This window comes from Bombus flavifrons, chromosome 8 (genome assembly GCF_040668555.2).
Source record: "Bombus flavifrons isolate JBK064 chromosome 8, iyBomFlav1_principal, whole genome shotgun sequence".
NCBI classification, from domain to species: Eukaryota; Metazoa; Arthropoda; class Insecta; order Hymenoptera; family Apidae; genus Bombus; species Bombus flavifrons.
In genome coordinates this window covers 8,338,254-8,355,716 of record NC_138449.1, presented here as the reverse complement: position 1 = coordinate 8,355,716, position 17,463 = coordinate 8,338,254, and the positions used below count along the sequence as shown (strand labels likewise).

General features: G+C 31.5%; 1 protein-coding gene across 1 annotated transcript in view; it reads right to left on the bottom strand.

Annotated features, from left to right (window-relative positions):
• Positions 1–17,463, bottom strand: part of LOC138182627 (uncharacterized) — a 54,597-nt gene that overhangs the window by 22,780 nt on the left and 14,354 nt on the right. Inside the window, exons 4-5 of the mRNA XM_069118660.1 lie at positions 13,015–13,203; positions 4,417–4,490 (exon numbers count right to left, since the gene is read on the bottom strand). Coding sequence (XP_068974761.1) covers positions 4,417–4,490; positions 13,015–13,203 — 263 coding nt within the window. The remainder of the gene's footprint in view (positions 1–4,416; positions 4,491–13,014; positions 13,204–17,463) is intronic.

Below are 17,463 nucleotides of genomic sequence, written 5' to 3'. Positions count from 1 at the left end.
CAGTCCTAATCGCAAACAGCGATGTTCGCCGGAATAAATAGCGATTGTTGATTTAGGTCTTCGTGATTATGCCGCCAGCGATTTAACGTTGAACACGATTTCGATTGAGCTTAAAGGACAAAACGCATTGAGTGGGACATTGTGAATTTAGTCATGAACGTCTATGCAATGGATGATTATTTAACGAAAATTGAATTTATCGATCAATCGAAAGACTCATTCTACTTGACCAGTACATAAAGTATGTGCCTGATTTAATTAGTATTTACATCCAGTTCTAGAACTTTTTTTAAACGATTATCGAGATAAAGTACAAATGTATTTTATCACAAATATTAAATTTTTTATTTTTACATATTAACAAAAAATAACATTAAATTTGCTTAGTTTATTAACACATTTCGAGAAATAATTAAAAATTTCGAAACATTACATTATCTCGAGTATCTATGTTAAAAACATACTTAGTCATTATACATTGAGGCTTTCTAAAACAATACGATTGAGCTAAAAATCGGTGAACTCATTTTTGTCGTCTTGAGGAAAACGACCGGTGTAGAAGCAAAATGTGCCATCGAGTCGAAGATGGAGGAGTCATGTCGTGCTGAGATAAAAATTTCTCTACAAAAAGTATCGTACCGTAAAGCAGTAGCGGTGATCTGCACGCGTTCGCAGATTTTAGGGTGAGCTCGTAATGCGATTCGGCTCGATAAGGACGTGTATTACCCGAAAGTGTTACTGGACCAATAGCAGTTCCAGTTCAAGATAATGTATGTCGTAGGATAAAGCTGTCTTCCCCTGGTCAATTTTAGAAACTGTGAAAGAAAGCTGGGAACGATTCTTTGAAACGACCTGGTGAAGCATTTATATTCTGTTCTTTCACACACGAAATTTTACAACGTAAAACTTTTCTAATGTCGATGTATTATTAACATTTGAATCTTCTTTCGTTAGTGAAACGTGTGACAAGAAGGAGAAAAATGTTATTTCTTTTATATGATCTCGATATATTTGATTGAAAATTATAGTAAATTCTCAAACGTGATGTTAATTTTATTTGTCCTAAAATAAGAAGCTAACATTCTATTATGCTGGAAGGTTATTCCATAATTTTGGAAGGATATTCCATAATTTTGGAAAGTTATTTCATAGGACATTCTGATAAATTTGTTCGATCTATTAACCGTAGAAAGTTTCCAGGACGTAAAATGTCGACTCAGGTTTTACTTCTGTGAAATTGAAACATTCTACTTTTAAAGAGGAAACTATGTTTCGAGAAATTTTAATACCATCGAGCAAAGTATTGGAGTTTGCATTTCACCTTTGCAGACAAATGCACAGCGGCACGTATTAAAAGAAGAGATTTCCGATTAATTCTTTCGAAATTCATAATTTTTTATCTAGAATTTCATCTTAATTATCGAATTTCAGTTAAATTTTAGTTAAATTTCTGTTAAAGAAGATGTGTCAGTTGATATTCTTGGATATTTTACTAATATGTTACCATCTTATAAATACCAGTATAAACATATATTGTTCAATTAAATTACCTAATTAAGCGAAAAAAGTAGAATTGTTAATAATCTCAATTATTAATATTAATAAAAAAAAAGGAAAAATGAAAGAAAATATTATTATATAATACAGAGCTTTATGTAATCGAACCTCGTATGGTCAAGACATACCGCAACGAGAACACAATCCATTTTCGATTGTCCGCCATTGTCAGAGCAGCAAAAAGGGCGGACGCTCGAAAGTTGACTTATATTGTTCTATAAACAAGCCTGTATGTACGTGGTTAAAGAGAATCTGATAAAAGGAGTTAATTAAAGGAGGTTGGACGTCAAAGGCTACTGTAGAAGCTTTATTGTGTGCCGAAGAAAACGAAAAGAACAGACGGGAGAAAATGTTTGCGACGTAAAAAGCTACTGCAATGTGTGAGCTTCGGGCAACCCGAGGTTTAATTACACAAGGTACATCTTCAGCCCGAAGCGTTCAGAGATAATTATGTTAGTTGGTAATTATCTTCGAACGACTTCCCCTCAGTTTTCTTATTTCTCGATTCTCGAAATAATAAACAGAAGAGGAGGAACGGCTGCACCGTCGGCAAATTAACCGCGAATCATCGATTAATTGGACTGCACCATCGATTGATTGGAAAACTTAGTTAGATCTATGGTGCTCGTTAGTGGCATCCTGCTAGTGGCAATTATCGTTAATCTCCGTCGAATATTTGTTCGAAGCACACTTGCCAATTGAACGGTGCGAATGGCTAATTGTACAAGGGCGACAATAATTCGCGTGATGAATATGGGACGTTGAAATGCTTGCTTCAACAAGCGATGCATGAACAACGTTTAAGCATCGGTCATATGGCGCTATTATGTGTAATTTGTATCGGAGCAAAGGAAATGGAATTTTCTTTATCGCTATCATATCGATTTTTATATTTTGCATATTAATCTTTTCATTTTTAGTTCGTTCGTTAAGGTATTTGTTCTGCGAGTATAATAGCTTAATCTGACTCTACATTGTCAATTCTTTGTATGAAAACTAGGTCATTGACAATTCATGCGAAATCACAATCACGAAGCTTTTATTTTTACAAATATACAAAAAACAGTTCCAACTATTCGACTTAACAGACGAATGTATAATGCAATAGAGATAGACTTTTTAAGAGCGTAGAACGGTGAAAAGATCAGGCTTGAAGATAAACGACCCAGTTTGCCGATCTAGCGTGAAAAAATATGTTTATCTACAGAGGATTATGGGTACACTTAACGATTTTAAACGATGCATGGGATTCTAATTTATAGGAGCTAGCGGAACGCAAGTAGTTTTACTTAACGATTAATCGTTATAATGTCAAGTAACATCTACTTTTCAATATATCGTTATAATTATTTTTTTGTATTGTTAGTGTGTGCTGAAAATATTCTATTACGCGTTTAACATTATTACGGTAAACGTTATTATATTACTTTATATATCGTACTTCGTTTTTGCCAATCGCGCAAATTTGTTATCGCGCAGAAATTCCTTTGTCTCGACATTGACATGTTGATCGTTTTCGCTTTAAATCGTTGCTGTATATTCTAAATATTTTAGGTTCCACGCGAAATTTATAACATATCCTCTTTCTGAAATGGTAAATATTAGGTTATATCGTTATTAGTTAAGTTATTATTTAAGAGAGTTTTATTCTTTTCTCAAACATTATTACAAAATAGAAGAAGAGAAGAGACACAAGAAACATGTGTTTAGAAATACTTCTCAATGAACGTGTGCTATAAAACATTAATCTACTAAATCTTTAGTTGAAAAAAAAACATGTAATTTTAAGGATTCATGTCCCTAAAGTACATAGCCGTATTGTAGATTCTCTCTTATTTATCAGAACATCTATGTCAGAGAAATTATAGTGTTCTACGGTCACGGTAGATATAGATATCACACTAAACTACACCCTTTACTTTGACTTCAATAAATCAACGTATAACACTTTCGTCTTTCAATGTTAATTTGTATTTGTACATCCTATATTACTGAATAAAATACATTTAAAAAATATTTCAAGTGTAAGTTTTTTTCTAATGATAATTTAACAGTTTAAATACTGGCAACAAAGATGCGTAACAATCATTTGAGAGTATCGAAAGTTCATAATGGGCAATTCCGTTTATGCGATATCTCGTAGATAATGAGACTTTCTGTCAATGTAATTCTGGTTTTAAATGTAGTTAACGTTGTGAATTGGTAATTCTTTTTCTACGGCTTGTAATAATTAGATCTGAAAGTGGCTCATTTTTTCCCTTGGAAGTAGAATTGAGTGTTTTGTTGAAAATCGATCGCCGTTAATATCCTATCCTTATTTGCACATACTTTCAACAGCTTTCCGAGTAACGACGCTGCTGATTGGATTTTAATTCAGTTTCAAAGCAAATTTTTCAGTGTTTACGATGAATCTCGATGCTTTCGTACTACAGTGTTTTTATTTCCATGTTCGATGAATTTTTAGAACAGATTTTTATGACAGATTTTAAAGATTATCGAAACAAAATTCCTTTAGCTTTCGCGTACAAATATTGTATTTGTTTCTTCGTTAAAGTTAAATTTAGTTTTATCGCATCTTATGTTCTTTTTTTATTTCCATAGTTTTTTTTCCAAGTTGTTTAACAATAACCACTTTGAATTTTTAAAGCACACGGAGTATTGTACCTTAACCGAATATATATTTTTTAAATTTTACCTTTTAATTTATTTTATTTTAAAATTAAATAATTTAATACTTTTAATCATTCGAATTTTTAAGTAAATATTATTTAATTTAATAGTTTAGAATTTGGATAATAGAACTGCGCGAGTAAATAAAGTTAACAGTAAATAATGTAACACATACTAGAATGTGCTTACCTCAAAACTGAGAATACCGCTATGATCCTGGTCCAAGGTGTTGAAAACGTAATGTGCATACTGGCTAGTATTAGCTGGAAAAGTAAATAAAGGTAGATATTTTAATCACGTTCGTGGAATATCTGTATAGTTATACCTCACTAGGAAAAATAAATTATTGCTTATGTTCATCCTTTCAAGTGCCTTCGAAGCTATTAACGATACGTTGGGAAGTGTTTTAGATAAAGACTGAATAATTTTAAAGGAAATATATATAGGTAAATTGTGCCAACTCGACTCTATAACTTCGTCTTGTATATAAGTTGCAATATAAATATAATTTACGAATAACAGATTTCACATTCATAGAATTAGAAATGACGTTGAAGAGATAAAAGTGATAACCCATAAAAAAAGGTCACAGCCACAAGAGACAGATAAAACTGTCTTCCTTAACACATTTTCCACCAACATAAAATGTCATCACTAAACGAAAAGCTACATAATATACAAGTATGGCAAACATCGATACGGACAGTATTTTAAATCTAATATTTATAACGTAAATAATTTACAATTTTTAGTTAATTTTTTAGACGTCACCAAAATTAACTCCGAATTTCTTCTTTAAAGAAGATTCGTCGAAAAGAAAACCCTTGGCAATAATAATTTTGAGAGTCTACCGAATATACATAGAAATACAGCCTTAATAAGCACTTGAATTTCTCAGATGGTAAATACTCAGTGACCTTTCTAAGGAAACCTTTCCAGATCGTCGAATTTAACATGGTAAATTGAAACTCTACCGGTGTGCGCTAATAACTTCTACTTGTCCAACAGAAGTTCAATTCAGAGCAGAGGTTCATACTGGAAATTATTTGACGGAGATGTTACTTTATTTCTGTTAGAAGGAACACATTTCTTTCGTGACGATTTTGCTTCTCTTCGAAGGAAAATCGTTATCCTATCAAACAAAATAAATCGATATTATGGAAAACTTGTAGTTACAATACATGTTCTTTGAGAAAAGTATATTTTGAATAATCTATTATTCGTAGTTTTCAATGGAAATATATGTATAGAATTTAAAGAAACGAGGATAGCAGTTTGATACTTTATGAAACAACTGAATGTTGGTAAATTTACATTTACTATATGTATATTCGTAGCATGTTCATTCAAAGTCGCTAAAATAACCAAAATAATTATGTAAAGATGAGATAAAACTTGAATGAAAATGAGATACGTATTCAATACGACTACAAATTAGGAAAAATTATGAAAAATCATTAAAAAATGTTATTTGTTACGTATGACCTTGTTAATTACATTTTTAAAAAATAATTAAAAGAATTACATAACAATTTAATAAAATGTATAATTCCAAAAATTGAACGACGATATTTTACATGTCTTTCGTTATAGGAGACATTTCGTAGAGTAGTGTCAAGGTTAAGGAATGTCAGTCCCGTCTTTACTTAAGCAGAAATCTCGGAGGTGCTGCTTCAATTGAAAGGATTCGTCTAGAAATTAGTACTCAACTCCTTCCAGCGAATTATCACAGTGGGACTCTTGTTCTAGCACGAGCACCAGCGTAAAGCAGATTAACTCGTTAAAGTTGTCAAGCTTGTACGAATTAGGCTTCTAGAGGAAGACAGATATGTTATTACTTGATGGTAAGACAAAAATCAAAAATTAGTTTTGTGTTCCGAATGTCACCCTGTCACAAACTATAAAGAAATTAATACTAATTAATTCTTTATCTAATTTCAACATTTTAAAGCTTTCCGCTAAATGTAAAAACTTTGAGTCCTTTAAAAAACATAATATTTAGTAGAATTTGCAAATTCGTTGATTTCAAAGTAAAGAAGTATATACACATAAATAGAATGTATTTCGTGCGAAATAATTTACAACAACTGCAATTAAAAACAAAATCGCCTTTTTTTTGTATTTGCGCATTGGAAGCTATTTATTATGATAAATAGATTTTTTCTAAATATTTATAAATTTCCTTATTTTCCACAAACTGTCCTCTTTTTTAAATACATGTATTGATCTTTATTTTCGAGAATATTATAATTATTTTTATTCTGTTTTTATCTCTGACTGTTCGTGTTTATAGCCAATTAAAATTGTATGTACACATCTATAGGATGGTTTCAATTCCTATATATAACAGGAATTGAAACCATCAAAGTGACGATATTGCTCGTATAAATGTATATATGTATGTACCAAGTCTATACAAACATGCGATATTAAACTGGAAACATTTATTGAACTAGATTTCTCTAAGTTATGAAACTTATCGAATTTATCCGTTTGTTGTTGCTAAATGATTCTGATAATTTTTTTTATCCCATTGATTGTTTAACAAAATAGATTGAATCGAATACATTAGTAAAAATATAGTACGATTGTTATCGAACAATAAAAGTTTCTCATAAAAAGTCTAAGATAACTTTTGTATTTCTCGAGTAATATTTATGCGGTTGGGATAAGTTTCATTCACTGTGAAAATTCTTGGGACATTTTTCACTGGAACGGGAATTCGATGCAGCGACGTTTGCGCTTGGGGGTAAAGTGGTAATATTTTTATGGTAAAAGACCTGCTCAGAGACCAAATTCTTCGAAAGCAAACTCTAATCTACATTCTAGCTGCTTTCGAAATTTTTACTCGATATACGGAATTAAAAAGTAAATGAATGTGAAATTATCCATTTGGAATTGAAAATTCGAATCACAAGTATTTTGCACACATTTGATTTTTCATCTAATTTATGAAGTTTATAAAAATTATTTAGAATTAATTAGGCTAACTGATGAGCTCACTATAAACTGAATCCCATTAATTTTTAAATAATTTTCTTTTTTAAAGATTAGTTGCGCTGTGTAATATGAATATTTTATAAGAGTATACTTTTGCTACATAAATAATGGTAAAAGAGAGAAATAAGAAGGTATAAGAGAAAAGTATTAAGAATAGTAAAAGATGAATGATATTGTCAAAGCAATGAATAGTTTTTTAGGAGAGTAAAAGTTTGTAGATCAAACTTACATTTTTCAGGGATTTGGGAAGTTATATTCTTTTAAAGAACGGAAATGGATATCTATTGAATACTAACAATAACTTTCCCCACTTGCATTTCGTCTGATATTCTTTCTTACAACTTTATACGAGTTTCCTGTTTACTATGGAAGAATTTGGGAACCATATTATAAGTTAAATTTGTTCGCCGCACAAGGATTCTATTTTATGATGAAAATAGACTTTTACTATCTTCTAAATTGAACAACGAGTCAATTTCGACTTTACTTTCTAAACAACGGTTTATAGCACGTATACCTATACTAATTTTACATATTACAAGCTCCAAATCGAGAAATTGCACGTTTTTAGAGGGTACTTTATTATTTTATATTTTATACCTTTTTTAAGAATACACCTAAGTTTATACAATATTTAAAACATATTTATATTATTAATTTTTCATTTTCCAGGAGCAATTATAATATATTATGTATTTTTTTTATGCTTCGAAAAATTGTATTTCTCTTCCATTAATAATAAGGTTCATCATATTTTCACATTTTCCAATTTATAACATTACTGTACCAACGATTTTTAATTATTCTTATACTGTTGAAAAGTTAAAGTATTTTAATTGCGCTGGAAAGATCAGATTTTACTGAATAACGTGACTTTAAAACATTTAATTTTGTATATAAATTATAATTTAAAACGTGTGTTGGGTATTATTAGCTTTTCAAGAGAATACTTTGTTATATAAATCACAATGCTCCAAGCTTTTAACGAAACGGATATTTTTCGCAAAGATTATCAAGATATTTCACTATATTTATTATGTCAATATATCTAATTGATTTCAAATTCTACACGAATAAAATTCCAAATCTATATTTGACATGAAATAATGTATTTTTATATATCGATATTAGATGTGATCTATTTAGATATTGTACATTATACTATATCAGACATATACAATTTTCCAAAGTTAGACGATAGTTGCTGTAAGCAACCTTATAGCGAAAATTCAGCAAAATGGGTGGTATCGTGTTGTCGTAATTCACCTCTTCGACTTTCGACTATCGATCCAAACCTTAGAACGTCCTTTTGTCATTGAACATTCCCTCCGACAGATCCAAAGGTATAAATCTCATTTCATTGCACGAACATACATGAGAGTTTCGTTTACCTTCTCGAAACGCTTGAGGGCTTTTAGATAAGTACAAACATGTATCTCTCTGATAAGAAGCAGGGATAGACGCTCGCGGCTGATCCTTTTGACCCTTGTACATCCGCTAGCATTTACAACCATATATTTTTGTATTGTATTTTCTCACGGAAAATTGATTGTTATTGAAAAGAATTCGATATATAGCCATGTATTATTTTCGTAATATTATAACTGTTTCTGTCAAGCAAATATCACTAATCAAATTATTTTTTGAAATTGTTCGGTTGTTTTATTGGAAACGAAACAAAAACATACGAGAGTGACCTAATTAAGTATATCGCTCTTAAATTCCTACACAAAACACGTATTTTTTATAGCATTGAAATTTTGGAATTTCGATTTTGGCAATGTGTATTTATGAAAATGTTGAGAATCTACAAAAAAATGTGCTACTATGGAAACCTTTAATTGAAATTTCAGCATGAGAAACAAGAATATACTCAGTCGCTCAGTTCTGTATTTGGCTGTGATAACGAAGTCGGTGTTCTCATATGATGCAGCGTACAATATTTTATATAATATGTACATAAAATAGCGCATCATATCACATACGTGATATTATACGTGAAATGCAGAGGAGCATAAGCGAATACAATGGTGCGAAACCCAGATTAACAGTCATAAAACTCACTGTGCTTTGCGACGCTGTACTCGGGTCAGTGCCGATTGGGTAGCACAAGCTTCCTAATACAACATGAAAAAATAAAAAGAAAGAAAAGAAAATATAATAAGCTCTCCGAGGTTTTTGACAAAATATTACTGCTCCACAAATTCCTGATTTAATCAACCGTTTTACTTCAGGAAGGTTATCTCATCAGGGCTGCTCCAAATCAGGCACTTAATTTTCGAAAAATGACAAACAAAGAAAAAAGAGTATTTTTCAGAGAACCAACTGATCTCACAGAGAGTTACAGGCGAGAATCTTTACGTATAGGCTTACTTTTATTCACTCAAGTTCGATTAACGATGGAATTGTCTGGATTTCTTGACATAGATCGAAAAGACACACTAAGAGACTCATGAACATACTACGTGTTGTAAAGAAGGATTTGAAAATGGATTTACAGTAGTCACAGAATTAGAAGTAATTGATCGAGTCGTCGCGTCGCTGAGTTATAATTTAGTCGATCGTGAAACTGAACATCTGGTATCAAGTCTGGCTGGTATCAGTAGGACCGACGAAATGTCGGAACCATGTTGCCATCGGATATAGCTTACATCCAAAAGTTTCAGGTAGTTAATTGAATTCTATTTGTCGTATTTGATAGTATGGACTAGTGCCGCTCTTATTGTAACTCTTAGAACAAAAAGTACATTAAAATTATAACTTGCTCTATTGACAATAATAATTTGGTTGTTTAAACAGATAGACGTTTCTTATTTAACGAATGCTTAAAAGCTACTCTTTCTCTCTCTCTCTCTCTCTCTCTCTCTCAATTAAGGGTAAAAATAATTTTGTTTTATCTTTTTTATATTTTTACTAATGAATATTATAATTAATAATCATGATTATATATAATGGTAATGAAATATTATTATTACAATAAAGTTGCTACTTGTAACGAAAGTTAATTACATTTGTAAGATAGGAAGCTAATAATAATAAACTCTATTTAGCGTTTGTAATGAATTTTTAGTATATCATAATTTTTCCAGATAACAATAATTTTATAGCAATCAGTTTGATGATCTTTCTTTGACGCTACTATCGCGAATGTAAATGAAACTAATACTCTACACCTATAAATTGTAGGAAATGTTGGAGGTGAAATTGTAACACGTGAGATACTACAACTGTTATACACGCAACTATTATGCAAAACAACCGCGTATGGAATAGTCGAATTTATTCTCTCGGTAATTACTATCGAGATTTACGAAAAACTATGTGGATTTCACATTTATTTACTATTATTAACGAAGTAGAAATATAACTTAATTACGTTTCAATAGAATCTAATTATTTAAAATTTCACTACTGAAATATTTGTATGATTTAAGTATAAATAAATTCCTGTTCCTTAATTTTTCTTATTGAAACAAACATTTCTTCTATTATATTATATGACAAAAATTGTAATTCTTCTTCATTGCTTTAGATAAAAGCTTATAAATACACTGTAGCTAAATATGTGGCTCTTAAATTTTTAATTAAAGAAAGTTTCTGCTTTAACGTTTTGACTAAAGTTTTTCCATAAATAGAGTTAGAGTTTTAAGGCTACATAAATCATTGCATATTGTTGGTTTTCGTCGACGAAGAATAAACGGTTGGAATTTGTACGCTTGTCGGAACATTTTTTCTCAGATTTTGAGATTTGCCCTCCGTAAATTCTCGATCGTTCTTCCTCTTGTATCGAACGACAAACAAATGACGGCATCGCTACGACATGCAGCACTCAGCCATAAAATTGTTCGTGAAGAGAAATTGTCACTATCAGGGGATCGAAGGTCGTCTTGTGTACTTACAGCTGCGTACAAAGTAGTACGACACTTCAGCCATGTGTGCTCGTTGCCAACAAAAATGCTTTAATCGATAATGCCATCAAGATTGAGTTTAAAATCCGATATACACGTTTAAAAGAATCGTTGACCAAAAATCTTAGGTTTTTACCTTAGTCAAACCAATAAAACTTCTAATGCTTTCCCAAAATCGCCTTTAACAATAAATTTACTCTTTTCATTGCAGATTAAATACTTTGAATATTAGAACGCCGACTACGAACAATTTCGTACTATAATTTAACTTCCACCGGTACTATATTGCTCTCCGCATACTTATTTTTTATATAGGAGAATTGAAGGATTTTCCACAAACTTTTTTTTGTTATGAACAATTTTTTGCGCCAATTTTACGGTGCAGTCATTTTTTTTCTACAACACGGTTTAAAAGGTATTGCTATTTTCTTAACGTATCGATATCATTATTGTAAATATCGTACTACGAAATATAATAAAGCAAATAATAACTGAATTTCGGTTCATGGTTGTTCCTAAAATGTAGATTAGTTATTCCCTTTTTACAGTGGCCGACACGTGTTAATTAAAGCGAAGATAATTGATCCGTCAATCAAAAACTGCAGTGACATTTTTAGGACAGCTTTCTGAATATACTAACGCAACGTTCACTCTGAAATACATACCGCATATTACATACATGGTAGCAAATCGATAGTTATAAGCAAGAAAGCGATATGTTATATATGAAAACAATTGAACAATGAAATTCGTTTGGCAGTTCTATTCTCTGGAACAAATGTACAATACAAAATTATAATATAAATGTGGGAAATGTAATATAGTAACTTATATGTAAATGTCGTTAAATTAAAAATTTTATTGCTTATACTACTTTTCTTCTGAGCCCTTCGATTGATCGAATACGCCATAAATTCTTAGTAAAGTAGAATAGGGGTCTTTGTCGTTAGGGGAATTTAAAGCAAGCTTTTCGCAAGTTACACAGAAGCCTCGGATAGCACAAAAATATTTGAAATCGATAGAAAGCCATTCACTGACGAATATCGATATCGTTTTTACGGATAAAGAGAAACGCTGAAACGTAGGACGATTTTGATACGAGAGTTTGTTACCATGGTAACTATATCTGCATTCAACGAAGTATCGTGGGTCTATTTGCTCTATTCGATTGTGCTTTCTCTCCCATTGTGTTTTTCTTTACCCAGTATCTACACGCATATAGCTAGCCTATTGTTTATGGTTTTCGTCGAAGCTCCGCGTTACTGCGAAGCAGAGGGAATTTAAATGTGAATACACACTTCGAATAAACAGAATGGAATAGTATTCGTCTGGTCCTTATATTCGAATTTCACATCAACACACTTTTTAATGCAACACTAGTTTTTATTTATCATTTATCGAATAAATAAGTATAGAATTTCCAATGACTTCTCTCGTATTTATAACTAGATTTTACCACTTTTCGCTTCAATTCAAAAAGAAATGTGCTCATGTACACGATTGATTAAAAAATGACTCAAAGGAGGTACTAGGGTCAAATATTCAAAATTACAAATTATTTAATCCCGTAAAAGAATAGTGCGCAACATGGTGATGTAATTATGTATTGTTATACAATTACACGTTTCTAACATTTTATATACGTATAAAATATAATTTCCTTTACTTATTTCTCCATGCTATTGATAATACTACGCCATACGCTTTATTTAGAAATCACAAAAATTGGATAGAGTCGAGTTGGAGAAAGTCAGTTTGTGCATCCCTAGCTGAACGAATTAAAATGCTGTGTTCATTTTCCGCTAAGTTTCCGGCACGTATCCGTCATTAATTAAAACTATGGTAAAATCTTTCGGATATTATGCCATAATGCACCCACCTCCTTGCGGAAAGAACTGTGAGTAGATGCACTTGAAAGTTTCCTCTCTGACGACTCCCGTGGGACATTCTGCCTTGAAGCCACGATATATTCTCTTCAGCTCTGCCTCGGTGAATCTCGTAGCTCGACAAAGACTCGCCAACGAGTCGGGTCTATATCTCGGGGTCTGTTCCTCTTCGTACTCCGAGTCTGTAAAATCGAAATCAAAGGTTTCTGTTAATTATGGAAAAAACTTGCCGAGTACATTCGCCCTTTGCAATTTACTTTCCGGAGTACCGTGATAGTAACTTTAAATTGTAAAAATACGTATGTAGGGTGTTCCATTAATTTTGTCCACTTGAAATGTCTTCGGTATTTCAAATAGCAAGCGAAAATATTGTGTATGAAAGTTTCAAGATTGAGAAAAGTATAGTTTAGAAAGTAAAAAGAAAGTAAAGTTTAATTTAGTTGTCTTCGGGTATTGTGAGTACACGTGTATTCCATGAACGAAGTCCTGAATGAAAATACTTTACTTTTTTTACTTAATTTTTATCATAGCTTTTATCATAGCTATTTATTACATAACATATTTAGTTAATATTGAAAATTGATACGAATAATGTTAATTATCATACACGTTTCGCACATTATTTGTTTGCAAATGCAATATATACCTCCTCTTGATCATGTGCATATAGTGAGAAAGAGTACATAATACATTCATTAAGGCGAACGATTTTTCTATAGACAGTATCGTGCAATTCGTGTGATTCGAGTTACTTGTCAATTGTTTGTTGTGTAACCTTTGGGATGAAGAAGAGAATACCAAATAATAAATCAATTCTGTGCTATTCTGCTTTTGTATTAAAGTATAAAATTTATTGATGTTTCCTCTTGTTCAAGTGAATTTTTTTCTACGCTTCGTAGAATTCGGAAATAACAAATATTCAATAGAACCATTACGATATTTAATAAATAGTTATAAATGTTCATAAAATTCATTGACTACAATCAATTTGTTGGGCATACAAATTTAATTGCACGATTATTAATTTAATAATAATACAATTAAATTTTATTTACAATTTTGCCAGTATAATGAAAGAAAAATGCTCTTTAGATCTCTACAGATCGTCAAATTAAACAATATATCGTGTTTCCAATATTTATTCGCATTATTTTTCAAAACAAAGCACGGAACATTCCACAAAAAAGGAACTAAAAGAAATTTTCACGTTACTCATCCTTGACAAATAATAACCAATGTAAGGGCAATATTTTATGGTTTTAGAAATGACATTAAATAATCATATTTGATATTATACGTATATAGTTACACAACATTAATACTGCAACATTCAAACTATCAAATTTGAAACATGGTTAAATTAGGAAACGTGGTTATAATTAGTACAGTACACATATGTAAATTATGATATTTCTATTACTGTACGATATATCATAAAATATTATAAGACGAATTAGTTTCCTAATAATGATATAAATCAAAAATTTCTAAACAGATCTCGTAATAAGATTTTGTTGAAAATTTTATTGAAATAATATGTAAAAGATGTTCAAATACCTTCATCAGCTATTGCGTCTACTAAAAATTTGAAGTATTTCAAGCGGCACAGTAGAATATTCCGTATTTACACGTAATTTGTCGTTTTGAACAGAACGACGGATGGTTTGAAATTCTTTCTTTCCAACTCTAACAGTAACACTTTAGCTGAACGATATAAAACGTCGGATAATTAATATTCGCACGTCTGTGTTTCTTTACGGTCGCAAAAAAAAAAAAAAAAAAGAAGGATTCGAGGCACGTACGATCGATGCGCGTAGACGATTCACCAGTCATGACTAACAGTACCTCTTGCACATTTAAATGAATTTTCCGCGAGTGGCGTGCAACGAGCAACCTATTGTCAGCTTGTTTCGATGCACACCGACGTATGCTTTTATTCGTTCCGATTAAACGAGGCGTTGAATTGCAGCCCGGAAAATGCTTTCCAGAATTCATTTACCTTTCATGCGAACGAAAGGCGGTGGCTTGTGCGAGTAACAGTAAAGAAATTTATTGGAAGCTGTTCCATCGATAGGAAGTATCAACCTACTTTTTTTAGACACTGCTGTTGAACGATTATAATTTGCGTCGAAACGAAACGTTGTTTCCTTCAAATACAATCAATTTTTATACGTGTTCAATATGAAAAAGAAATTGTCAAATCGATACATTCGTTCATTGTTATTGAGTAATATCTCACTTTCTGGAAGAGATAGATGTCCCTCCTTTTTGTTTGTCATTTATACTTTCTGATGATTTTCTATCAGGAAAAAACTAAGACTGGTTGGCAGTGAACGTATTAAATTCTTCCTATTAAGTAAGTTATCTTTTATGCCTCCATAGTACAATTTCCGAAGCTTTGAAATTACAAAATTTACAAAATAATACTATACATATACAGCTGATAGAAAAAGTACTCGCACACACCTTTCTTCTCCGGCGAAGTGTCCTTTTATTACATTCTATGCATTTCATTTTGGTATGAAATATCATAGTATCGAACTTTGTAATCATATAAAAATACATGACAGGAAGTTTAATATACTTGGACCTAATTAATTATATAAATGCTGTATTGCATGCAATGGCGTGCCTATACTTTTTTTTGCCACTGTATATTGTTCTCCCTATTGTATAAATAAATGCTCTCAGTCAGGAGTTTTCAATTAAACTGGGATAAATTATAATATCGTTTTAGGAACGTTTCGAAAGCTCTCTAAGTAGCGATCTAAATTTTTCACGAGCCTCAGTTAAGCACAATACGGCCAAACGAGAAAAAACCGTAAAGCAATGATAGTCACTCAACGAGGTATCGGAAGAAGAAGGTCGATTGGAGGTAAGTCGAACACAATAACCCTTGAAACACGTGAAACAAAGGCGTACGTGCACATACAGAGGAAGAAGCATGTAGGAATATCATGCAACATAGATGGCTGGGTAAAGCACGTAAGCAAGTTGAAGGCCCCTCGCAACAGAAGCTCGGGAGACTCACACGTTTCAGGAAAATGTGTTCTAACCACTTCGTGGGATACGATTCTAGAGTACGATGATGCACGCGATAAATTGCTACGAACTTTGTAAAATATATTTGTATTCTGATACGTAACTTGCTAAATCTCCAAATATCGACGTAGTTTTGAACGCACAGAGACTCACGAAAGTATTTGGATGTTTATTGCATGAAAAGTTTTTGAATACATTGTAATAAGATCGTAGAAGAATGATCTGATAAGTACATTTTCGTCGATTTTTAAATTTTAATGTCGCTTCGTAATAAAAAAGAGACATTAATTAATTTCGAAATGAATAGTCAATATTGTTTAAAGAATCGAAATAAAGAACAGTTTCAATTGGAATTATGTTCCCAACATAACGGGTTAAAATACATTTCTCACTTTCCGTTCAACCCTAGTTGATAGTCCACGATTCATGATGGTGGAACATTCAATTTGAATACATGACAATCGGAAAATCCGCCTCTCTGCGTTGCAGAATTTTTGATGGAGACTAGCTATAATCCTGTCAAAATGTCGGCAATCTTTTCTAAATAGACATACTCCAAGCTATGTCAAAAGTTTTAAACAATACTGCCTGTATGGAAATTTCCTAAAAGTTCAAAAGTATAAACTTTAAAAGCATGAAATAAACTCGATGTGAGTCAAAAAATTTAGAAAGGATTTTAACGGAACAAAAAAGAAAAAAGATTTAATTTACCTTTAAAGCATACATTGATTATTTTAGTCGTTGGTATTCGTTATTTGCAATTTCAATTTAATAATAATTGATTACTTCAGTAAAATATAGTTAATAGGAACACGTATAAGAGAAAATGGTATGTCGTTGAAGTGAACGCTACTGGGATTTTACTGTCTCATTTTTAGTGTTCTATATAATACACATTCTATACTCATGTATTCTATACTACACAATTTCATCTTCTATAACTTTAAACTATATTTTAGAAAGGAACATGTGCTGAAGAAAATTCTATTGTAATTCAAAAATATGCTATAAAGTGCTCTGCAAACTGGTATAATTTCAACTACGATATTCGTACACAGGGTGTCCGGTTTATTATATATTAAATATATAATTTATAAATATTTAGAAAAACATGAATAATACAATACAAATATTTTAGAGAATGATTGGGATATACTATACTCTTGTATATTTGATCTTGTGGTGACCTTAAAACCTCACACGAAGAAAATGTTAAAATTTGCATACGGATACCTCCATTTTTTACTATACATTCTCGCGGTTGACATTCGGTCGTTTCCAGAACATTACAAACTCAGGTCTTTCGCACCATCCGCTACCAAGGTATGAATTTTAGAATTCGATGCGTTGTCAGCATTAGCGTTATCCGATGTACACCGCAGGAATATTTTTCATCATGC